This window comes from Pituophis catenifer, unplaced genomic scaffold, assembly GCF_029215685.1.
Source record: "Pituophis catenifer annectens isolate HBS135680 unplaced genomic scaffold, rPitCat1.0.hap2 SCAF_3, whole genome shotgun sequence".
Taxonomy (NCBI): domain Eukaryota; kingdom Metazoa; phylum Chordata; class Lepidosauria; order Squamata; family Colubridae; genus Pituophis; species Pituophis catenifer.
In genome coordinates, this window is record NW_027256883.1 from 169722133 (window position 1) to 169747127 (window position 24995).

At 39.2% G+C, this 24995-nt stretch overlaps 1 protein-coding gene across 1 annotated transcript in view; it reads right to left on the bottom strand.

The window, feature by feature from the left end:
- PIK3C2B (phosphatidylinositol-4-phosphate 3-kinase catalytic subunit type 2 beta) overlaps positions 1–24995 on the bottom strand; it is an 83108-nt gene that overhangs the window by 19662 nt on the left and 38451 nt on the right. The window contains exons 11-17 of the mRNA XM_070939766.1: positions 22656–22778; positions 16592–16759; positions 14437–14548; positions 8035–8177; positions 2710–2898; positions 1801–1894; positions 525–619 (exon numbers count right to left, since the gene is read on the bottom strand). Of these exons, the coding sequence (XP_070795867.1) occupies positions 525–619; positions 1801–1894; positions 2710–2898; positions 8035–8177; positions 14437–14548; positions 16592–16759; positions 22656–22778 (924 nt within the window). The remainder of the gene's footprint in view (positions 1–524; positions 620–1800; positions 1895–2709; positions 2899–8034; positions 8178–14436; positions 14549–16591; positions 16760–22655; positions 22779–24995) is intronic.

Below are 24995 nucleotides of genomic sequence, written 5' to 3' on the forward strand. Positions count from 1 at the left end.
GATCACGTGACCATGGAGATGCTGCAATGATCATAAACAAATGGTCATAAGTCACTTTTTTCCGTGTGTTTGTAACTTCAGTCACTAAATGAACTATTGTAAGTCTGCATGAGGTTTGTTGCTGTTTTTTGCCTGTTTGCATGAAGTAGTTTGCCCTGCTAGTTTTCATAGTTTAGGGGTATAGAAACTATACCCCTCTCCAAATTATCAGGGCAAACTACAGCACACTCCATATTTTCACTCATACTGATGTGACCTATTTGGGTAATGAAATGTTTGGAAGCAAACAACCAAGTTCAGAGACCATCAGGAATTCCACAGAACAGGAATTATATGAAATATCCCTATGCATTATCTATATAGATAAAAATCTCAACCAAAGAGCTGTTTTATCCCAAGCATGGATATTAGTGGGATAAAAAAGTAGTCTGCTAGCAACAATGCAATTAGAGTCTCCTTTTTCCCTATCAGCACTTATCCTCTTATGTATCTCATTCTACCCTCATTATGCCCACCAATATTACCAGAAAAAATAGTGAGTGATCCTCAGATCACAGATGGCTCGCTTCATAAGAAACCGCACCAAAGGACTGTCCAAGTAGCACTCATACTTAAGAGCCTAGAAAAAGAAAACAAATTGGTTTTCTGGCAAAAAAAAAAAAAAAAAAAAAAAAAAAAAAGAAGAGTGATACAAGCTATAAAACCTGCAATGAGCTACAATAGCATGGAGACAGAAAGATGTGGCAGTGGTGCACAATGCAAGAAAATACAAATTGCTTTCCCCAATAAACTGCTTGGAAAGTCCCCAAGGAGATACTCATAAACATCCATTAATAGAATGCCATTACTACTTTACTCTTTACACTTAAAAAGAGGGGACACTTAAAACATGATAGCACCTTTATGATTGTACAACAAGAGGTGTTACAGCACAGTAAAAAATAAAAAGTATGTATAAATAATTATTTACACACATACATATAATAGTCTTTGTCATTTTAACAAGTGTAGAGGGAATAACTCCAATCTGCATCATAGCTGTGAAAATAACATAATAACTTAGCTTCTTTGTGGAAAGAAGCTTTATTTTATTTTAATTTTTAAAATCTATTTTGACTGCAGGGGTTGAGAAGGAATGGTTCAAGATTTTACAAGCTGGGAGAACTGAACATTTTTTTAATCTATCTCTGGGGAATCTTGGAGGAGTTCAGAGTAGAAATCAATATCTTGCAGGCAAATTATCTCTCCCACCTATCTTATTCTAGTTATTATTCTCAAAAGAAAAAGAAAAAAATAAACCCGTGAAACTACATTTGCTATTTTACTGCTGAACTTTGTTAGGGAGGATCTGGGACTTAAAAATGGGGGCTACTTGTGAACTTGCCCACCCTGTGCCAGAGCATGGAAAAAGAAAACTGAAAACTATTAACTATGAAAGCAAAAGCCCCAAACAAGAAGTGTTCTGAATTTAATGCAAAATATAAAAATATGACCTGAAAGATATGATCTACTTATAAAATGTCTGTTCTTTAGCCAGACTTATTTGGTCAAAATAACCTCATTACTACTGATTTCTCAGGGAACAACAATCCTGAAAATTTTGGAACCTATGACATTCCTAATCATTTAGAGAAATGCTACCTTAGCAGTTCCTAAAACAAAGACTCTAGCATAGCGATTTCCTTGCTAGACATAATCCTGTATTGAGTTACAAGCCATTTGTAGGCATGTACCCAAATTGACAGCAATAATTTCCCAGCTAAGGCCTTGGCACTTCTTTCAATAAGCACATCGACTCACCTGTACCAACTGGGGCAGATAATCTAATAGCTCAGCATCACTTATGGAATCAATCCATTGTACAGCTGTCCTTCTCACTTCCTGATCTGGGAACCTGCAGCCATATTAGTAAGAGAGTTTACAACAGATGTTCACTAGACACAATGCCCAAGCTCCAAACTGAGAATCATTTTCAACAATATCTGTAACCCAGTGAACTGCCTATATGATACCATCTCTTACTGCAGTCTGTGCCACCATGGCAACTATTTCATGAAGACCCTCCCTGTATAGCAGTTATTACTACCACAATGTGTTTTCACAACCAAGAAGTTTGGATTCTTCTGCTGTAGCCTATAGTACATAATTTAAAAATAGTAATCTGTAAGAACATGAAAATCAGCTGTACAGAAAAATACAAAATTCTCACAAATCAACCATGTATGCAAGGGGCTACTCTAATCCTGGTGATAAACTAGCTTTTAAGGGCTTGTTTGAATAAGGTCAAGGTGCAAGCCATATCAATGATGGAGGGAACGTGTCATTTGAGAGGGCAAACACTGCACAGATTGTAGTACAACTTCCTGAGTGCCTATCAGATGGCATTGTTCAATTGATGGGATCTAGAGCATGCCAATTCCATCAGAAAACATGATGGGCAGAAATGACAAGAGACAAACAGTCCGATGGATAACCAAGTCTCATACATTTATTCATCTTCTATTTAGTGAGTTCGACACATTTTACTGTAAATGAATTAAGACAGGATTGAGCCTAAGGAGCTAGTATAGAAGAACAAATTAATCCAACTGCCAGCATTGAGGAGATGGATGGAAAATCAAGGGTGGAAGATCAAAACACAATGCAGAACCAGGATTACCCTATTTGTTCACTGTGCACTTTGAACATTTCCAATACTTGCTTACTTACGCTGCATGTAAGAGTCCAAGAGCATCTTGATGATTCATGTATGTCCATTGTTTCAACAGGGCATAGATATCAGGCAAGCAGGCCCACTCCCAGCTTGGGGCACTAGCAAGCAACAGAGGCAGCGAACCTGGCTCAGAATGGCAGTAATAACGCTTCTCCCATAATCTCTTTTTGTCTGCTTCAGTTAGCCTGGGATGAGAGAAAGACACAAGAGATACAAAGAATCTCCATGTAATAACATTTATGGAAAATTTTTCACAATTATGCAATTAGACATTGACTGATGGACAGAGTGAATTTTTGGTCTACTTTTAGATTAAAAGCACACAGACTCACCTGTCAAGATTAGGCTGCTCGCTCCTTCCAACTTCAAAAATTCTTTTTGCTTTTGCTTTGCTACCCCCATTCTCTTCCTTTTTTCATCATATTTACTAGATTATGGATGTATGGATAGGGATTAGCTTATTTTTAAAAAATCTCTGTATCATACTAAGAAAATGTGGCATGCATTGTAGGTGATCTTAATACTATATGGTATTAAAATACTCTATGTAAAACCATTATAAAACCAGCCTGTGCCATTTGATTTTTATTTGCAGAAAAATATCGTGAGATTGGTTCGCACAAGATCACAAAGATTTTGCCATGTGTGTAACCACCAGAGAGCAGCAAATCCATGTGAAAATATCCTATTCTATTTCAATTAGCAGCCAAATCATTTCCTTTCCAAGAAAAAAAGACAGGATCAGATGGCTAATGAGAGAACCTGAAGCAACTCCATCTCCTATCTAATGGGATTAAAAGGACACTGAAAGGACTATCAAAAAAAAATCTGCAATCAATTATGACATGTACAAAGTTCAGGAAGGAGCTGCTTCTTAGCAGAAGTACAGGTAGTCGTCAACTTAAAACCCATTTGTTTAACGAAGATTCAAATCTGCGATGTCCTTCAAAAAAGCGACTTACTACCTGTACTTACACTAACTAGGAGTATCATGTGATCCCAATCCCAAAATTGCCAGTTGGCAACTGACTTGCATTTGTAACTGGTTGCAGCATCCTGCAGTCACTTGATGATGATTTGCAACCATTTTTTGAGGATCTCTGGCAAAAAAAAAATGCCCATTAAAGAAGCTGGATTTGCTTAACCACCACGTGATTCACTTATTGACTGCCATAAAAATTGTTGTAAAATCGGTTTGACTCAATTTATGACTACAACTTACCATGGAAATTTTACTCCCAATTGTGGTTGTAAATTGAGGACTACATGTAATGGGTCATTCCATATAGTGAACAATCTTTAGTCTTGCATATAACTCTGCCTTTTTCTTTCCACAATTCATACTGACAGTTTAACATGCTTCTGAATGGAGTAACATAGGTTACATTTCCTGTATGAAGGTCAGGATTACTCAAAAATTGCAGCAAGTTGTATCTTATAAGATCTGTTCATCCCCATTTTAGCTGACTGGCAATGGTTTGTACTTAGTGAAGAGGAAAACATGCTCTGCAAATGCTCATAGATATTGTTTATGTGGTCCAAATCAAACCCTACTGAAAGCAGCATTTGTGGGCTAATGTATTCTATGCATTTTTTAATTAAAGGAATGGCTTCTACTTCTGTATCACTGCATATCAACTAGTATATGCACATTTTATTGAAATCGCTGTCCTCTTTTGGGGAAGGGGTGGAAGCTTAAACAGCCACTCTGACCAGTGGCTATTCAGCACTGAGGAAAAGGCCATCTCTCTCAAAACATTCCAACTGAAACTCATGGAAACTGTTTCCTGGGGTGGAGATTGTTTTCCAGTCCTGAGGGAATCAAGCTTTCTGTGCTTTAAGGCAGGGAAACTCTGGAGGGAGCTCGGGGTTATAATAGGCTGTGGTTAGGATCCAGATCCATCTATTTCAACCCAATTTCATTGTTACTTGAAAAAGAGGGGAAGCAGCTTGCAGAGGCCTTGGCAAAGCTAGATAGGAGGGGCAATCACATATAATAATGCTAGCTCTGTTCCCACAAGTGTTCTTTAGTTGTGTCCAGGAAATTAATTCACTGGGACCATAACAAAGATGGAGAGTGAAATTGTTGCCCACCCATGAGAACCTCCCACCCCAGCAATGACCCAGACCAGGCAGGAAAGTATGTGTGATTGCCTCCTGTGCAATATCAGGAAAGGTCTTGTTTGTCTACTTTACACTGCTGAACAATTGCTTCCTCCTAAAATAGAGAGACATTGCAAGTGTAGTGGCAAAAATTTATGGAGATAGTAAAAAAAATTAATGGATATGATCATGCCACGTAGTGTAAATACTATATTTCCAAAATACATTGCAGTTAACAGCTTAGAGAAACAGGGACTGTAGTTGCTTCCAGTCTACCCCTTATCTCTATAATAGTCTCCTCTGTTCACTCAGTTTTTATAGTGCAGACAAACAATACCCCGTCTGCTGAATTTCCACTGTTCTAAGTCTTGTTCCCCCCCAACCAGATTTATGGTAATGGTGGTGGTAGGGGAAGCAATAAAAATGTAATTGCAGCACCAGCCTGTCTAACATGAAGAGGCACAGAGCTATTAAACTTTGAAGGGTTTGTTGCCTTTAATTACAAAGCTCCCTTGTTGCAGGTTCACCCCATTTTAAAACACAAATTCCACAGAAGAAGAATACTGTGTATTATAATAAAAATAATAAGGGAATAATGAAATTTTAAGAAGAGCATCCAAGCCAACAGAGCACACCACAAGCACAAAACAAAAGTTAGAAATTTGTGCAGACTATAACTCAAGGCTATGATTACAAATTAGCCCAAACTAGGGAATTCCAAGTATGTTGGGCCTGCAATTCCCAGAATTCCCAGCCATCATGCTCAAGACCTGAAAACTCAAAATAACTGAAAATAAGGTTGGAAATTCCAAGAATTCCAATCACAAAATATTTGGAAGGCACCATATTGAAAATCATTTTTTTCCAATTCCATTTCTAATTTAAAGGAAGATGAAACCAGAACATAGGCCGGTGATGGTGAGTCTATGATATTTTTGTTGGCACACCAGACCTCCAGACAGTCTGAAATACAAGTGAGAGGGCCTTCTCTCACATAGTTTCTGAGGCATCCAATCACATGATTTTCTGAGACTCTACAAAAGCAGAGCCCTCTCTTGTGACTTCCAGAGAGTCTGGAGAGGAGAGTCCAGAGAAGAGGAGGTCCAGAGAGATCTCTTTTGTCTGGGATGGTGTAGTGTATGACACATGAGCAAATTCAAGGCAGGCATTTTTCTGAAGTTTTGACACATCAAGCCCAAAAGGTTCATCATCCCTGGCATAGGTTCATATATAGGTTTTTAATTTAATTCTGCTGAACTTTTATCTCCTTTTGAAGTCTTTTTTTAAAAAATAGTTTTTGTTAAGCTTTTTACTTTTAAAAACAGAAAAAAAAGAACAAGGACAAAAACAGAGTAAAAAACATGGCAAATATAACAATACTAGCAGCATTAAAGCTTCTGGCCTAATATGGCTTCAATGCTGCCACCTTCTCATGTGTGGGAAATCACGTGTATCTTCCACCAAATCCTTACATTTGAGGTTGAAGAGTAAAATGTTAGGATCGAAATACTTAGGTCCCTTCCCCATAGTGAAAGTGATTAACCCAGTGACTGTACAGCCACGAGCAGCTGGGCTCAGCTACCTGTTGAAGCAAATCTGGCCTAATATGGCTTCCAAAGCTGACAGGAGTCCCCCCCGCAGAAAGAACCACATCCTTTGGAAAAATGCTTGCTTCCGTGTCTTTACGTGGAGTTGGGGTTTTTCTGGAACACTGACGAATACATTATATGCTATTTTTACAGCCTTCTGTATTGACATGCATATTATCTATTTTTGTTCAATTTTTCTACCGAATACATACATTTACATTATATTTATTTACACATTTATTGTGTAATATTGTGTAATATTTATTATTTCCTTTTGAATTCTTACTGTGGGCTTTTAGTGTAGATGTTTCTCAGGATAGGAAACTTCTCTTTTTACCTTATGTTACTCTGTAAATCATTTCCTCAACATACTGTATACATATATCATAATCTTCCTCCTTCCATGTATGAAAGGGGACAACTGATGGCTCAAGTCTGGATTTCCTGTTAATGGGTATTTCTTTCCCAAAGTATGGACCATGAAAAAAAAATGAATGGGATTAACTCCCTTGCTGCCTGATCCAATTTAATGCACATCATGCTTTTGGGTGAAGTAAAAACAGTAAGTCCCATGGGCAGTTCATGTCACCTGATCCTTCCTACCTATCGGGAAAAAATGCTATAAAACTAAGAAGGGGTAATCACTTCCAGTAAAAACAAAGTAGGCAGGTGTAAGAAATGATTTCTTGAATAGCTATTTTATGGAAAGGAAACATTCCTAGTGAGAGAATGGAACCCATTCCACTCTGCAGGCTTGGTTTGCAGATAAACTTCCTTGTTGGTTATGCTTGCTGAGGACAGTGATATTTGTAGATCAAAATGTATGGAGGCAGTGGTGGGATTCAAATAATTTAACAACCGGTTCTCTGCCCTAATGATTTCTTCCAACAACCAGTTCACCAAACTGCTCAGAAAGTTAACAACCGGTTCTCCCGAAGTGGTGTGAACTGGCTGAATCCCACCCACTGTATGGAGGTCTATAAGCTGGGAAAGCTAAAACATACAACATTGTGCCCCACCGTTCCCATAATGCCTGGGGCTAGTTGACAAGTGAAATACAGACCATTTGAATATCTTGCTAGCCTTGTTTAGCAATTCTATGCAGAAAAAGGAAACATGTCAGCAGCAAGATGGGTACATTACTCAAGGAGAAATGTACAACTTCAGTTGCCTGATGACATTTTCTGAGCTATGTTCCAAGATCTGTTTTTTGAGGGGTTTTTGACGTAAAACGAGGAGCTTAAGAGTTTGGCCATATTAATGAAGGAAAGCCATATTAGTCTATGGTAGCAAAAAAAATGAAGGAGTTTGACAGCACCTTTCCTAACTATTATAACGCATTTTATTAAAAGTCACTTGGCTGACATGTTTTTCTACTGACAAAAACAAAGGTCAGCTGAAGTCACTTCTTGCGGAGGAAGGTGGATAGCACTTGCTTGTCACTTCCTTCTGAGCAGAGAATGAGTGGTTCTGGGTAAGGAAGTAGGACGTCTGCTGGAGTTGCAGTTTTGCACCCCAACATTCCTCCCCTGAGGCCATCTGGCTTACTCAAAAATATGAACATTTCAAACTTTCTTTCATCAACAGCCTGGGTGGACATGGAGCAGGATGAACACTCCATCCTCTCACCAATAAAGTGATTCCTTCTGCATAACCTCCTTTAGTTTCCGCTGGTCTCCCTCAAAAAGACTGTTGAAGTTGTACTTGGGACTGAACTCTGCTGCCGATGGGCTGGTAAACTTAATTTCAAACGATGAGCTGGGAAAGTCAATCTGCAAGAGAAAGAGAGGAGAATAGTACAGAGACTTAATCAGCATCCAAAAATGGTTCTTTGATATTGGAAATGTATGCACTTGATTTATAAGGGAATCTAATTGCAAGCAATCTTTTCTCCTATCGCTTCATGAAACTAGCCTGAAAGCATCTTAGCTTTTCCCAGTTGTTTTAGAATATTACTATTCTGAGTGGCAATTTAGACAGCACAGAGATTGTGACACGTCTCACAGAAAAGGGAAACATTAGAAGCTTAAATTATTCACCTTGCTTAATTTATCCCTATATCCACTTGGTACGAAAATCTACAGAATTACTAATAACTTGAGAAAAAGGTTTCTCATAATTGAAGCAATATGTTACTGTCATTCTATTTCGTCTGATGTCTACCTTGCTAAAATATGCGAGTTTGTTCATTAATTATCCATTTCAGAAGGTAGAATAATGTGGAGGTCAGTATATTGACCTGAGTTACATCATGCACTGTACTTCTGGATCTAATCTATTTTATAGATTGTATCTGGTAAAAATAGTTAACAAGTTACATGGCCCCTCCTAGTAATAGTAGTCAAGATGTAGCAGTATGTATTTCTACTTAATCCAATTTAGAATAGACCATTACTGTAGTGCTTTTATACTTGTCCTTCACTCATATTTTGTTGCTTTTAAAAGTAATTTTTCTTCAAAGCAAGAAATAGAGGGGGAAAAGTGATTTGAGTTGGGTCAACTTTATAGGATTAATGTAAAGCCAAGCTACCCAAGTTTCCAGTTTCTGGAAGCTGCTTGAAGACTAGGGAGACCAAAGAATAAACCAGGAAAAAGAATTTAAGTAAGGCTTAAAGCCAAACCTCCTATCCTTTTAGCCTGACCATCCTAATGTTACTAGGGAAACGGCAAACACTGAATCATCTGACTGCGCAACCACACACCATGCATTCAAACTGTGATTCACCATATTAGCACAAAAGTAAATGAGTATTGCCAAGTTTAATCTGAGCTCTGCATTTGGCACAACCACTAATCTGGCAATACACATCACACCATATGCAAAAGGAATGTAGTATTCAGCTCCGAGTATGCCAACAGACCTGTCTCCATAGTAAATGCTAATCTAAGATACCACAAATGCACAGCTGTTCTTCATGCCCATTCTTCCTTCAGAGGCATAAAAAATATTCTAGACAGACATATCATCTCCAGGATTTCTTATATGGAAATATCAGATAGCATGCTAGACAGACAAACAGACTAAATAAATAATTTAGGGTTTAGATATATGGCTTAATTAAAAAGGATCTAGAGTGGGCAAGTTGCTTTGGAAAACTAATGTAGCACTGTGGCTATGAGAATCATTAACCTTTGGATCAGAATCCATGTTCTGACTTTTTATGACTTTACTAGAAAGTCAAATTTTAACTTCAATCCTCCCCTTTTCTCCTGCAATCTATTAGCTAATGTTAGTTTAGAATGTTGAAGAAAGAATTGCAAACAGATAATAAATACGAAATTTGAATATTCATGCATTCACATACCCATCACTTCAATCTGACTGCATTCTAACAATATGTAACAACACATTAAACAATTCCAGTGAGTGACTAGATTCTCACATTCTAAGATTGGCTTAAGGCATTCAATCTCTAAAGATCTTCCAGGAAAATTATCCTGACATGTGTCCAGATGGCCAGGAGAATAGGAGACACACTTACCTTGTGGGGTAGGCTCTTCCAGAGGATGAGAATGTCCCCACTGAGAATGCTCACTTCTGTATCTTATCCCATTGTACTTTCTGTTGGGTTGGTAACTTCAGTAAGTATCTGGATTGGATAAACTGAATTTACCTGGGACTGGTGATCTCCAAAATGCCCTGGACCTAAACCACATATGGAATATACCAGGGTGAAATGCTACCAGTTTGCTCCAGTTCGGGCGAATCAGTAGTAAAAAAAAAGCTGGACCCGGTAGTTAGCTACCGGTTCGGTTGAACCGTCTCTTTAAAAAGCTACTGGTTTCTGCGAACAAGTATTTCCGATGATCAGCTGTGCTGTGCAGTTCAGCTTTGCTAGAAAGCCACAGCTGGTTTTCCCCACCCCCCGCTGTTCTACTTACCTTCTTAAGCCTCCTTTTGACACGTACTGCGCATGTGCGCGCACGCAGCATGCACCAAAAGGAGGCTTGGGAAGGTAGTAGAACAGCGGAGAGGGGACAGAACAGCAGGAAATCCTGCTTTCTAGCGAAGCTACATCGCGCACCACAGCTGATTCCCCCTTCACTTCTATTTACCTTCCCAAGCATACTGTGTATGCGCGTGCACATGTAGTGCATGCTTTTGGTGCACACTGTGCATGTAGTGTGTTTTTGGTGCGCACTGAGCATGTGCACACAGCACATGTTTGCCGCACAGTGCGCATGCACGGCCAGCAAACCGGTAACAAACCAGTTCGGATTTCACCACTGGAATATACTTCGAAATAATCTGGTAACTAATTCAGCCCCTATAGTAATAGTATTATGTTGAGATTGACCAGTAAGCACACATGTAGCTTCATTTTGCACAAAATACAGCTTCTGGATAGTCTTCAAACATATCCCCATGTAGAACAAATTACAGCAATCTAAGCAAGAGGTGACAAGGATATGAGTGAATATTCTGAGTTTGTTCTGTTCTAGGAAAGGCTGCAACTGGAATATCAGATGAAGTTGGTCCAACTTCCAGGCCTCTGCTATCAACAGCTCCTGTAGCAAGAGGTATGATTCCAAAAACAACTCTAGATTATGAATGTGCTCTTTTATTGTATTGTCCTAGAGCACTGGTGTCAAAGTCGATCGCATCATGTGACATCCCATAACATGTGATGTTTTTTGCCTTTGTGGAGCTGGGGTGTTTTGTTTTCTGTCAGTGTGATTCTTTGCTCACTTCATCTTTGGAAGTACTTAGAAAATCAAACTGAAGTTAAGTGCCAGTGTTTTAGGATTGCCTCAGTCTGTCAAAGACTTTAAAATTCTTGTGGAACCTGAGCCTTTTTGCTGTTATATAGATTAACAAGGTATTTCCTTTGAGTTTTTCAAGATGAAAGATGCGATCAGGTTTTTTGTCAGTTAGAAAGTTTCAACCAGATCCAATTATGGATAAAGATACAATGTCCACATAAATGCATTGAACATGCACTTGTTATTGCATGCTCAATGCATCTCTAGTAGCAGCTTTGATGAAAACAATACATTAATTCATGAAGAACTCAATGGATTTGTAAGTAACTGTGGAAAAGTAAAATTAACTGCTTGGTTGCAGGCCAAATAAATCAATACTGAATAAGCAGGTCAGAGAGTTGCAGCAGCAGGGAAGGGAAGTAAATGGAGTACAGCAGGGTGAGGTCAGATGCTCAATAATGATTCTCATTTTTACTCCAAGTCAGTGGTGTGTACATGATATGGCCCAAGGGAGAAGATTTTTTTTTAAACCAGCCCAGCTGGATTCCCTCTCTGTCTGCCAAGCCTTTAACGATCTCTACCTTGCCTTCCATTCCTTTTGTCCACACCCTAAGCAGCAGACTTTGTCATCTCATTTCATAGCCAAAATGCTATTCACAAATACCAGTGGAAAGATCACAGGGGAGGAGAGAGAAGGAAAGTTAGCCACTAGAGTTGAAAAGAAGGAAGAGACAACGAAGCAATCGAAAAAGAAGAAATAGTTGCTGTTCAGTGTACAAATACTGGGAATCACATTAAGATGTTATAAATTACAAGGATTTTTACATTATTATAGGTATTAAGAGAAGAATCAGAATGATTAAGGGTATCAACATCCAGAGAAACAGCACTGCCTCTCCCTCATAAAGGAAAACAGTTCTATGAAACAGCGAACAATTATATCAAGCTTCTTATATATCAGTATTGATTTTTTTTCCCTTCATGTATTCACAAGAAAGCAGGGTGAAATCCAGCAGGTTCCGACAGGTTCTGGAGAACCGGTAGTGGAAATTTTGAGCAGTTTGGAGAACCAGTAGTGAAAATTTTGAGTAGTCTGGAGAAAAGGCAAATACCACCTCTGGCTGGCCCCAGAGTGGGGTGGTAATGGAGATTTTGCAATATCCTTCCCCAGGAGTGGGGAGGGAATGGGGATCTTGCAGTATCCTTCCCCTGCCATGCCCACCAAGCCACACCCACTAAGCCACACCACGCCCACCAAGTCACGTCCACAGAACAGGTAGTAAAAAAAATTGGATTTCATCACTGCAAGAAAGAGTATTAAAGGGTAACTTAATAATAATGACCTTAGCTTTCCTAAATAAAAATCCACCAGAATAAAATAGCATTAGTGTGTCTCTAGTTAGTAGAGGCCAGCAATTTATCTGAAGTTTATCAGAGCAAAGTTTGCTATTTGAAAGGACATTCATTGAAGTTTATGGCTACCAAGTTTTAGCTTTAGGACAGAATTGGCAGCAAAGTCTTTAATCACAGTCTTTCAAACTATTGTAAGATTGATTTATTTGATTTCTATAGCTGCGTATCTCAACAAGTGACTCTGGGAGGCGTATGTCATAGTACATCAAAACAAATTAAAAACAATTAAAACAATACAAATTAAATATATATGGAACCAAGTAGTACTGTAACCATGGATGTTAATATAGATAAGCACTTTGGTCCTTGACACACCTGGGGCACCAACCTGGGCACACAACCAAGCGTTCATGGTCTTATTAAGATGTTGAATTTATATTTTACTGACAAAGAAATAAAAGGAGACTATGTCAGTAAAATATAAATTCAACACAAAAATAGTTTGTCATGAAAGCGACTGGGATTGAAAGGCGAAAGCGGAAGCAGTATGCTTCGTCCCATACTTGGGTAGACCAGGTTGCCCTGCTAGACTGGCCTCACCGGAAAAAAACTCTTATTAAGATGCATTTTTTTGGTACTGAAAATTTAACACTTTCTAAATGGCCATCTATGAACACAAATTAATCAAAGGATCATAGAGTTGAACGTGAAGGTCATCTGGTCTAACTCCTTACTCAGGGTTTTTCAAACTGCTCTGTGAGGAGGACTTCCTGAGAAACTAAAAGAAGAAAAAGTTCATTCAAACACATCCAATTTTCTAAAGCATTGCTTCTTGATCAGAAGCTATAAGATTAAAAAAAAAAAAAGATTTCACAGGCTGATCATATTTGAAAACTCTTGCCCTAAAGCAACTTCATCCTTCTCTGCCTGATGGAGAACTCACACTTCATTTGGCAGCCTGTTCTACCGTTAACACATTTGTTCTGGTACTGCCCTCTAGGGCAATACTGTGCAGACATACTATGCTCCCTTTTCTATATGACAGCCCTTCAGATATTTAAATCTAAGATATGCATATCTTTGAAATTAATAAGTGCAAATCTGCTTGTGCTTTTGGAAAGATATGCATTCTCCTTTATTGGGTGTGGGTAAAACACTATTAACATTAAGAGCACATTCTCGCAACATATTTATTTTTCATTTAAATACGGCCTCCTTCTCCTCATTCCTTGGCTCATAATGGAGTCTTTGCTTATTCCTTCATTTAAAAAGTAAATCCTGAAACCCAAAGAACTAATGAAGTTTCCTTCAGCATTGCTATCCCTGTATCCTTCATCATGGATAGGGAAGGTATGGCCCTCCAGATGATGCGATAAAACTCCCACTAGTCCTACCCAGCACAGACAATGTTGAAGGACGCTAGTTGTTGTGGCAGTGGTGATTATTTGTTATATTTGACATCCTGACTTTTCTCAAGAGCTTAAGGCAGTTTGTAAGGGAATGTCCCTTCATTTCTCCCTGCTGCTACTCCCTGTAATGTCAGCTGGCCCAAAGACACCAGCATCCATAACTGAGGGTTGACTAGAACTTGGGAATTCCCAGTCCTAACCTAATTCCCAATTAAGAATCTTAATTGCTATGTTGTATTACTGTGTAAACAAACTATGGAGGAGAATAGATTCTTCATTCCTTCCTTTGAAAAGCTGGAATACTATGCCAATACTTTTGGATTGCAACTAACATTAATCAAAGATATTCTGTTTTGAAAGTCACACAACATAATCCTCATTAACACCTGAATCAAGCTCAGTACAAAATTTCCACAAGTCAGTTATTGTATATCTCTGGAAAGAGAACTCTAAATTAAGCCCAGTAGGGGTGCTTGTAGAACAGCAGACTGTGGACATGGTGTCATTATAACTTCCTCTTGTCTGAATTTAGGTCATAAAACCATAGCTGTAGCAGGAAACTCACTTGTAGAATAACACTATCAGGCTGATTAAAGTTGGGAGCGCTTGATCTGGTACTAGAAGGACCTTGAGTTGCGGGCCACAAACCTAGGAGTTTCCTTCCGCAAGTCAGGACTCTGTGAAAAAAAGAAAAGAAAAACACAAGCTAACTCACTGATGGCAGATTCAGATCCTGTATAAAGTACAATATTAATTTAGAACAGGAAGCAATTCCAACAGAATCTACCAAAAAAAACCCCTCAAACTGCTTTGTTATACTGACAATATCAATGTCACTGTTTGAAAGGAAGTTCAAAATACTCATTAAAGAGCTATAGAAACAGACCTTTAATCCAACTTTGTTGAGTATAATTATTATTTGCAGGTGTAGATGACCAATATTTATTTGTTTACTTAGAATCATAGAAATGGAGCCAAATTAAGTATCTCCAGAAAAGTGGCCTCTACATGTTTGTTGAACATATTTAGCTGAGGAAAGCTCTCCATTCTCTTGGTAATTTGGCTCCACTATTGAACCATTTTTACCACAAGAAAGATTTTCCTAACATTTAATGAGTTTTTTCAGTTCTATAAATTGACAGGTATTTGCGTCTTGATTTTGTAGTATACAGGACAAAATCTAAAAATAATCTTGGATTACTTTTGCAGCAAAAAACATACAGGGGAATGTTGGCTGCTATATTTATATCTCTTGGATAATCACACAGTCAATTGAGCCATCCTGGCCAGCTTTCTCTGGGCCACCGTTTCTTCTCTGAAGGGATAGTTACCAACAAAATAGGTCCAGATCAGAAATAGGTAATTTGATGCCTGTAGGAACTTACATGCCCCCAAACATTTTTCTAGAACTCACTAGGCTTCCTGAACCATCTGATTTTGTAAAACATTTTTAAAAGAAAAAATAACCAGGAAAACATCCTATTTCTCTGAGGAATGTCTCTTGAAAATTATAGATAGAACATATGGTAAGAGGGGCTAGTCCAGTGAAGTATTGTTTTAGGAATGACCATCCCAACCATTATGGCTATTTTGTGGATAGGCAAGTCTCTCTTGGCAATCTTTTCATGGATACATGCATCACATACACTCGAACTCCTTATGTGTCCCCATGTGGCTTAGGTATTAAGCAACAAAAGGCTAACAATTAATAGGAACCATTGGGTCATTTATTATTTGAAAGTTCGATTCTATCACCAATGATTCAATTAAAAATAAGATATTAAATCATGTCCTTTTGGCCTTGCAATTTTTCCCCTTCATATCAATGTATCTAATGAATATACTGTATTTTTCGGACTATAAGACGTACTGGACTATAAGACGCACCTACATTTACAGGAGGAAAACAAGAAAAAAAATAGTTTTTGGCCTCCACGCATCAGATTTTTGCCCTCCCAGGCCCCCAGAAGCACTCTGCAGTGCTCCGTTGTCTCCAAAAATGAACCCAGTTTTGCCAAAAAGGGGAACGTTTTTGGGCTCCCAAGCCTTCCACGTGTTGTATTTTTCCCCTTCCAGGCCCTCAGAAGTACTCTGCAGTGCTCATCTTGGCCCATTTTCACCAAAAATGGGCCCGTTTTTGGCCTCTCGAGGGCTTCTGGGGGCTGGGGAGGGCAAACATACGACGTCTGGAGGTCTTGGGAGTCCAAAACCTGACCCATTTTAGGCAAAAACAGGCCATGTGGAGCACTGCAGAGTGCTTCTGGCGGCCTGGGAGGGCGAAAATGTGATGCGCTGAGGGCTTAGGAGCCCAAAAACGAGCCCATTTTTGGTGAAAAAACCTGCAGAGTGCTTCTGGGGGCCTGGGAGGGCAAAAATGTCTGTATTCGGTCTATAAGACGCACCTAAATTTTCACCCACTTTTAGGAGGGGGGAAAGGTGCGTCTTATACTCCGAAAAATATGATATACTATATGATTATCTATATACAGTATGCATTCACCTGCCAGTTTAAGTGAATATTTTGGTATGAATTGAACTTTAATTGATGAAAGTTCTTCAGAGTTTTGTAACCAGATTCGTTTTCTATGCTTGCTATAATAGAGTAATACAGTGAACTCCTTGGAATTCATCTCAAACCGATGTTCTGAAAAGCTGCATTGTTTATCCTCAGTGGAGTTCACTATTCCTCCCACAGAAGTAATAGGAGCAGGCACACTTACTGCCGAAAGTTGAAGAGAGGAGTAGTGACCCAGCCCAGAGCTTCTGGAGTGCGACGTTGCTTGTTTGTCTCCGAAGAGCTCCCAGGAGGTGGGACTGGAATAGCAAAGAGCGTGGCTGTCAGAAGAGTCTCCCGTGGCAGACGATTCATTTGAACTGGGAAACATATCCTGAAAGAGATTACAATAAATTAGCTTAAAATTATACCATAGCTTCACATTTTTTTTTTTTAAAAAGCAATGTTCTATTGAATTTCCACTACAGAATTTCCATCACATAAAATAATTATCTCACTAGCTACTCACAGGAGTCTCAGGACTGGGGAACCTATGGCCCTCCAGTTGCTGCTGAATTAAAATTCACAGTACATTTGGCCATCCTAGAAGTGGTTTCATGAAGCTGTAGTTCAGCAGCTTCTCAAGAATCACAGATTCCATACCCTTGCATAGTCTGTGATTTTCATTTTACTATGCTGATATGAGCTGATATTTAAAATAGAGCATATAAAAGGCCTCTTTCATAACAATCATGGTTCAATCAAAATATTCAGTTTTGTTTCTTATAGCATCAACCTTGTGAACTCAAGCTTCTTCTTTCCACTATGTATTCAAAATGGACAGGGATTAATGTCTATGTATGTATATGTATATGTAAGGGTGTGTGTGTGTAATCATATTTATATGTGTGCTATGTATGTGTATGGGTTGATATATACTTTCTTTTGAGAGCAGGCAACAGAATTTCATTTTTAATGCGTGCCAGTGTGTTCAAGGTAAAAAAATGACAATAAAGGTTATTTTATCTTAATCTAATATTTTATCTGTAATTCATCTCTCCTAGGTTTATGTTCCCCTTTGCCCCCTCCTTCATTCCTTTCTTCATTCAATGGCCATTGGAAAAAATTAGGGAGGTTTAGACCAAATATATGGCAAATATAATTCATTACTTAAATCTGGATCCTTATAAACATGAGAGAATATGAATAAATGTCATTTTATCTCTCTTGTCTAGGCAGGGTCTAGGCTACTTCCTTAGCTCAGTGGCTATAGGGAAGCCAAACCTCACTTGAATTCACTAACCTTTATTGTTATTCCTTGGGTTTCAAACAACTGAAATGCAATAAATCAATTAGCACTGGAGATGAAATAATCGTGTAGAGGTGTCAGATCACAGTAATTTTAGGTGGGTGAATTTCAGTGCAACATGTATCTGACAAATTAGACTTTTGTGGACTAGGTTGTGTTCTAATTTTATTATCTCTCTTGTGACTCTGAAGATCATTGTTTGGTGAAGATGCTGAGAACGTTCAGCATTTCCTGGATAAAAAGAAAATAGTTAAACCTGTTTCAGTCTGCCATGTATGCATGTTAGCTAGCAGGTCCCAACACTAAAGACATGACAATTGCAAGCAAATGCTAAGGCAATATGGTCTGTTTTGGCTTCCTTTTAGCAAGCCTTTCAAAATAAGTACTTGTACTTTTCCTTTTAATTTATCACAGTATCCCCCAGTTTAACATTGTTCTGGAACTTATTCTCCACTGGGTATCTTGGCTAGACAAATCTGAGTGTTACAGGTTTCTAATCTTAGGGACAACCAGGCTGAGGAAGGCTGATCTAGGACACTGTAACATATTAAATGGCAGGCTGAATTGGATAGGCAGGTATCCCAAAAGATGAACACAATGATGCATATGGAGTAACCATATGAAAAGCTTTCTCAAGCCAGCTTTCTCAAAATTTAAACCTGTAAGCAATGCCCTACAGCAGTGGTCCCCAACCTTTTTATCGCCGCGGCCCGCTGAGCGCGCACAGGGGTGGGGGCACGGCCCAGGAGCTTTTGCGCACGGCCCATTGCGCACGGCCCAGGAGCCTTTGCGCTGCAGCGTTCATGTCCCCCGGCCGCTGCGCGGCCCGGTGCCAGGTACTCCACGGCCCAGCACCGGTCCGCGGACCGGGGGTTGGGGACCACTGCCCTACAGCCTTAAATTGCGACAAGTTCTTCTTTCCCCCTTCCATTGTGTTTTGTGCTTGTTAACTATAATTTTTGTATTAACGTATTTAATGTATTAATGTATTTAATCTTTTTATCAAAGAATGTGTAAAGGAAAAGTAGGGCAGGGGTCTGGGACATGCCCATCCAGCCTCCAAATTATATTGATTCTTTGCTAAAACAAGAATATTTTTGGAGAATAGCTGCTGCCAAAGAAGAAATAGGTCACACTGAAAAACTATCACTGCTCTAACACCAGTATCTCATCTAAGCTTCTGCTGCACAGCAGTGAAAGGGGGGTGGGGTGGGGTGAGTGGAGGAAGCATAGTAAGGCAACATAAATCCTTGGCTGAAGTCACTCTATTCTGGCAGAAGGAAAAAGTTAGTTCTTTGTAGGGAAAAAGGCAAACAAGATAAGATGATTTTTAATATTTAGGGTTTTTCTTCTTGAGGCTCAGAAACAAAAGGCTAAATTACTAGGAAAGAAAAAGATTTGTGTTCCTCTAGAGAAAACAATACACAGTACAATATTTATATGAGAAAGGATTAGCATCTGAACTAGAGATTTCTAATATGCATACTAGAATTTATAATTGTAGGACACAGAGTCTTATATAAAGAGCTGAATAGCTGCCTAACCATTGAAATAAACATGACAATTATCCTCACACTTCACTATTTTGTTATTCAAAATACAGTTTAGCAGGATGAAACTGTTGAAAGCTTTACTTTGCCTTTTCTCAATACTATTATAATTTTGCAGGAACTGAATGAATTGAAGGAAGTAATTTGATCACAGCCAGTTCCACAGCTGAATCAGGAGTTAATTTAAGGTTGTGCAAGTTAAGCATTCAACATTATAGCAAATGAACAATTGCAGTATTTCATTTTAAATAAAAAAAGTTGGTTTTGGTAGTCACTAAGACATCAAGTAGAGAATCACATTCCCAAATGTGATTCCCAAACATTCCCATCCCCCCCCCGTTTTAAATGGTGAAAAAAAATGCAGAAAATAACACTTCTTTTGCCTGAAAGTCCTGTCTTCAATAACTGACAAGTGGTTATTAATGCTGAGAAATTGACATGTAGCACATGCTTAGAAATATATTTATTAATGCTACCCAGATATCAGGGGTGAGCTTTGCCATACAAAATGGACTTTGGAGCTAAACTCCACTGAAGCCAAATTCAGATAGGAGGGAAAAAACCTCCACATAACTCCTCTCTATGCCAAATTTCCATCTGGAGGTTTCTGGGCTGGATTAAAGGGAAGGGCACACTAACCTTCTTCCAAAGTTTCCATTCCTCCATTCTATACAGCTACTTTAAGTTTTTCAACTGAATCCTAGGCTGATCCTGTAGCATAAGCAGGGCTGGTGGGTACGCCTGTACTCAGGGAAGCCTCATAATGACCCAAAGACAGTCCAAAGGTGCTGTACAAAACCTTTCATGTCTGTAAACCCTTCTGGCAGCTAGCTAGGGGTATGCAGAAACAGCTACATGATGGGCGCCTCATTCCAGCTTTTTCGCTCTGGAGTTTAATCCATTTTTAGTTGCTTGAATAAAGCACTCCTACCAAGAGAAGTTTAGGCCACACTTTCCATGATGGTCTCCATTGAGTCTTGAGGATTTTCTTCGCTGGAAGAGACAACTTCTAAAATTATCTCTTTCGCACGGCCTTTTCTAATGGCTTAATAAAAATACTAAGTGTTATCTGTAGCTCAACAGTGGGCAGCAGACGTCTTGCTGCCTGAGCTATTTTTGGATCAAGTTCTCTCATCCGCCACCTTGACAACTCCAAAGTGCACTATACATCCACTGGCAGGGAGTGTAGGGTTAACAGAAGAAACCCGTCCCTCTCAGTTGCTTTGCAATCCGATATCCCTCGGAAGTTATTTTGTCAGATTCTCAAATGTAGACATCTGCCCTTGGGAAGAACTGTCCAAGCATGCAGGGTTTATTTTGCAGAATCACAAAAGCAGTTAGGGACAAATTACACTTTGCATAGGAGACCAGTTTGTCACTTTTGCACCATCTGTTTCTCTATGAGCCTACCACCCTCTTTCACCAAAACAAAACAAAAACAGCACCCCCCCCCCACACCTTTTAAGATTAGATTGAAGTTTGCAAACACATCGTGGACATGTGCCAAAAAGCCACTGAAAGCCATGCCTGAAGCTACTTTCTTTGTGTTTATTGTGTTCGTCCTCCTCTAATATTGCAAGCTAGTTTCCAACAGATACTTGGCGGGAAAGCCACACAAGTTGGTTACCCGTGTAAAAAAATAAAAGACTATAGTACAGAAGACATGGAATAATAGCTTCATTTAAGAGTAATATGCGTTACATGCCAGGAGTGAGTTCTACTTACCTTTACTACCAGTTTGCAACGGGAGCGCGTGTGTGAGCGAAGCAAGGGAGCACGGGCGTGCTTTGTGCATGCGCAAAAGCTACTGCGCATGCGCAGATCACCAAATGTGGCGTCAGGGCAGGTGGGTGGAGCCTCCTGCCTTTTTTACTACTGGTTTTCAAGAACTGGACAGAACCGGGAGCAATCCACCACTGTTACATGCTTTAAGCTTTTTCCATTTTTATTGATAGGGGATTTTGGTTATTTTATAATACATCAATTACTTCAGAACATGGAAGAGCAACCTCCAGTTTTCAAGCCACATAGGGCCTTCTGATTTTGTGTGTTTTTTTATATGTTTTAGAACAATTTTAGATCATAGCATAGGAATATTAGAAATAAAGTCCCATTGTAGAGTTGCTTCTTATATCTGTGCCCTCAAAAAGCAGAACTGGAGCAATGTGGCAGTTCTGATGTGGAATAGAAAAACAACAGATAGAAAATAGATAACAATCAGCTCCCGATATTGCTTCTCTACTCCTTATTACATAAAGCAGAATTTCCATTAAAAAGGAGGATAAACAATAACTATCAGTGCATGAATTTGGGTTCAATGGATAGTCAGGCACTCTGTATTTTATAAAGGCTGCTTTGTTTTCCTACTGGATGATACAATGTACTGGACATTGTCTAACTTCAACATAGATATTCTGATCTATTATTCGGAGGTGGACCAACAAATTCTAAAGCCACCTTGTGTTCTGATGAAGGAAGACAGTGCTCTGGGATCAAACTGTTTCTGAATATAGACCAGAAACAGAACTAGCTCTGGTAAATTATCTTTGTCAGGTCTGCAATATACAACTCTTGGGCCTGTTGGACTTCTCAGCAGGATTTGATACCACTATTAAATGGTATTCTTCTGGAAGACTGATGATGGATGACACAGTTTTGCAGGGCTTTTAGTTCCCATCTGAGTGAATAACAGCAATAGCAATAGCACTTAGATTTATATACCACTCCATTGTGCTTTACAGCATTCTCTGAGCAGTTCACAATGTCAGCATATTATCCCCAACAATACAGGTCGTCATTTTACCAATCTCAGAAGGCTGGAAGGCTGAGTCAATACCAAGCCCCATCAGGATCGAACTCCAGGCTGTGGGTAGAGTTTACCTGCAATACTGCATTCTGACAACTGCGCCACCAGAACCGTTGTGTGACTGGCCCAGTCACTATCTCTCAGCCCCAAGAGGAAAGCAACAGCAAGCTATTTCTGAAAATGCTGCCAATTCATGGACTTGTCTAGGTGGTCACCAGGAATCAAGAATGAATTGAAGGGATGCTTGGACACACAAACACACACACAAACTTATTATGGTTCGTGTTCAGTCTATAATGTGCCTAAAGATTATTCATGCAACCAGAGGAATCTCCAATTAGTAGATGACTCTCAGCTATAATTTCTCTTCCCCACCTGGGGAAGAGAAATTCTCAGTTATAACTATTCCAGGCTGGTTCAGTGACAGTGTTGAGTTCCTGACACATTTTAAAAATGGGTTGAGCCTTCTTGAGAGATGGCGTATCATATCCTTTGGCACTGAGCAGTAGTCATTTCACAGAAAAATATTTTTTAAAAATCCATCATCTCTCTCATCACATTAAGAATGTACAAGATCTCTCCCGTTCTTATACTTCAAAGGAAGATTAAAGAGATGATGCCTTACTGTTGGTCCCAGATGATTAGATGAAAGAGGTACTTGTATACATGAGCTTTTCGGGTTTGCAGAGGGGTGCAAAGCTCCTTTCCCCCATGGCTGAGTGAGCAGGAGAGGTAGAAATCTTCGTAGCTGTAGAAAGATGGATGGCAATAAAGGTCAGATGAGCAAATTCTCATTATCTCACAATGCGAAAGAAAGAAAAGAAAAATGGAGGCTTTCAGTAACGCATAACTACAATGCAGAAAAAACAGAAGGTTCACATGAAAAGAAATGCCTTGATTTATTTCTTGTTTAGCAACTGAGTCACAGGTGAGAATCGGTTTTATTCCCAAACCTGGAAAAGTCCTATCCAGTTTGGTACCCACAAAGGGATAATTAATAAAAGAAAAATCCAGATGGTTCGCATTTGGTCTATAATGTGCCTAAAGATTATTCATGCAACCAGAGGAATCTCCAATTAGTAGATGACTCTCAGCTATAATTTCCTTTCCCCACCTGAGATTCATTAAAGGCCAATAAATTTTCAGAAGCATTGAAAGATCTTTTATCTGAAGTTGGTTTGAGAGGTGGGCATGAGAATAAGAAAGCCGAGTTAGCATCGGTTCTGTTTTCAGTCTTTCAACAAAATTTCCCTACAGTTTGTTTAATTTTAAAAGCTATTATTAACCACTTTTATATGTCTGAGATGGAAAAGAACAATTAATAATAATAATACTACACCTATACTTATAATATCACAGGATATTCCCTGTTTCCTCCATACCAAAATAATACTGGCTTTGTTTTGTATGATTGGTTATGTGACATACCAATGAAAACACTGGAAGGCAAGAGACAAAAAACTTCAAGCTGTATAAAGCTTTATAAAGCTAGCAGCTTTCTTGCTTTCTCTTTGGGTGAATGGGTGATCACGTGTGTGTATGACTAACATGCTTGAGGAAATGGATTGGATTTACACTTTGGAATAACAATAAACACTTGAACACCACCAGGATTGAAAAAATCACTAGAAGTCAATTGCAAAAGGCAACATCCTGTGACCATATCTCTAAAACCATCAAACAGTTTTTTATCTGTTTATCCCAGGTCCTTGAGAAGGGTTAGGGTTAGATGGATAAAAATGCCAAATCCAGTCTAAACATATGGCTGACCATATGACAAACCAAAATAATATCCTCTTTCATGTCTATGATTTTTAAAGAGAAATTTCCACATTTCAAGATTCTAAAGTTTACAATCTTTGCCGTTATCCTAAGAATCCTGAGTCTTTCTTTCTGGCATCAAATAAAAGTGTAACTTTGGGCACAGAAATTCAATCCAACACATTACATTCAAGTCATGGCCAGGATTGGGCTGTCTAAGCCAAAACTTTTTTAAACCTAAATTAAGTCACCCTTTGAACAGATCCAGATCTCAGTTGAAATATGCCTTATCTGAGACATTTTTCAGCGAAGATAGTTGAACAAAGGAGGAGGAGGAAGATGGCTAGAAAGTGACAGTTCTCCCACAGATTTTCACACACACCCAACAGAACAACCACGGGGTGTTTCCTGGGTTATCATCTTTTCAGAAGTGTTTCCCTACTTCCTTCTCAGCCAGCTAGAGAGACATACGCCTTTTAGAATGCCATCACAGGGTGCTCTGTCAGAAGGCCAGCCATGTGACAGGTGCCGAGCGATGATGCTAGGAGGGCTTACTGCGTAACAAAGGTCAGGACAGGCTTGGGTTTCCCAGGCTACTGCTTTTGTTCAGAATCACTCATTCAGTGGAATACATTAAGGATGGAACAAAAGCAAGAGGTCCCTGGAGGGATGGCAGCTAACTTCTGCAACCACCTCTCATGTGTTCCTGCTGCTGGGGAAGTGGATTACTCCCAGTCATTGCATCCCTGCCTGTCTTTATTGGAATGAAAACACATGAGCAAAGAGTGTTTACAAAGAAGCATTCCCCCTCACTCACACACACACACTTCTTATTGTCTCTATATCCATTAGGTGAGTCCCCTCCACTAGCAGTCTTTGGCCCAAGAAGGTAAGCCCAGGCTGAGAAGCAGCCATCTGTCACTGGCTATAGAGCCAAGTCCAGGAGGGAGGGTGCCTGCCTATGGAACATCCCAGGGAGTTTCCAGAAACAGACTTACAGGAGAACAAAGAATCTAGTATTTAGACCTTAGTTGCTCATCTGACCAGCTAACCTCATTCTTTCAAAGGGAATAGACCCTCTTTAAAGGTACGTTTAAGAGCCTGTCATGGGAAGGGAGTAGAATGTGCACTATTAAATATATACAGATCCCTTATGGATGCTATCTCTGATTTTTAAGCCCCAATGGCAAAAATGAACCCTGGT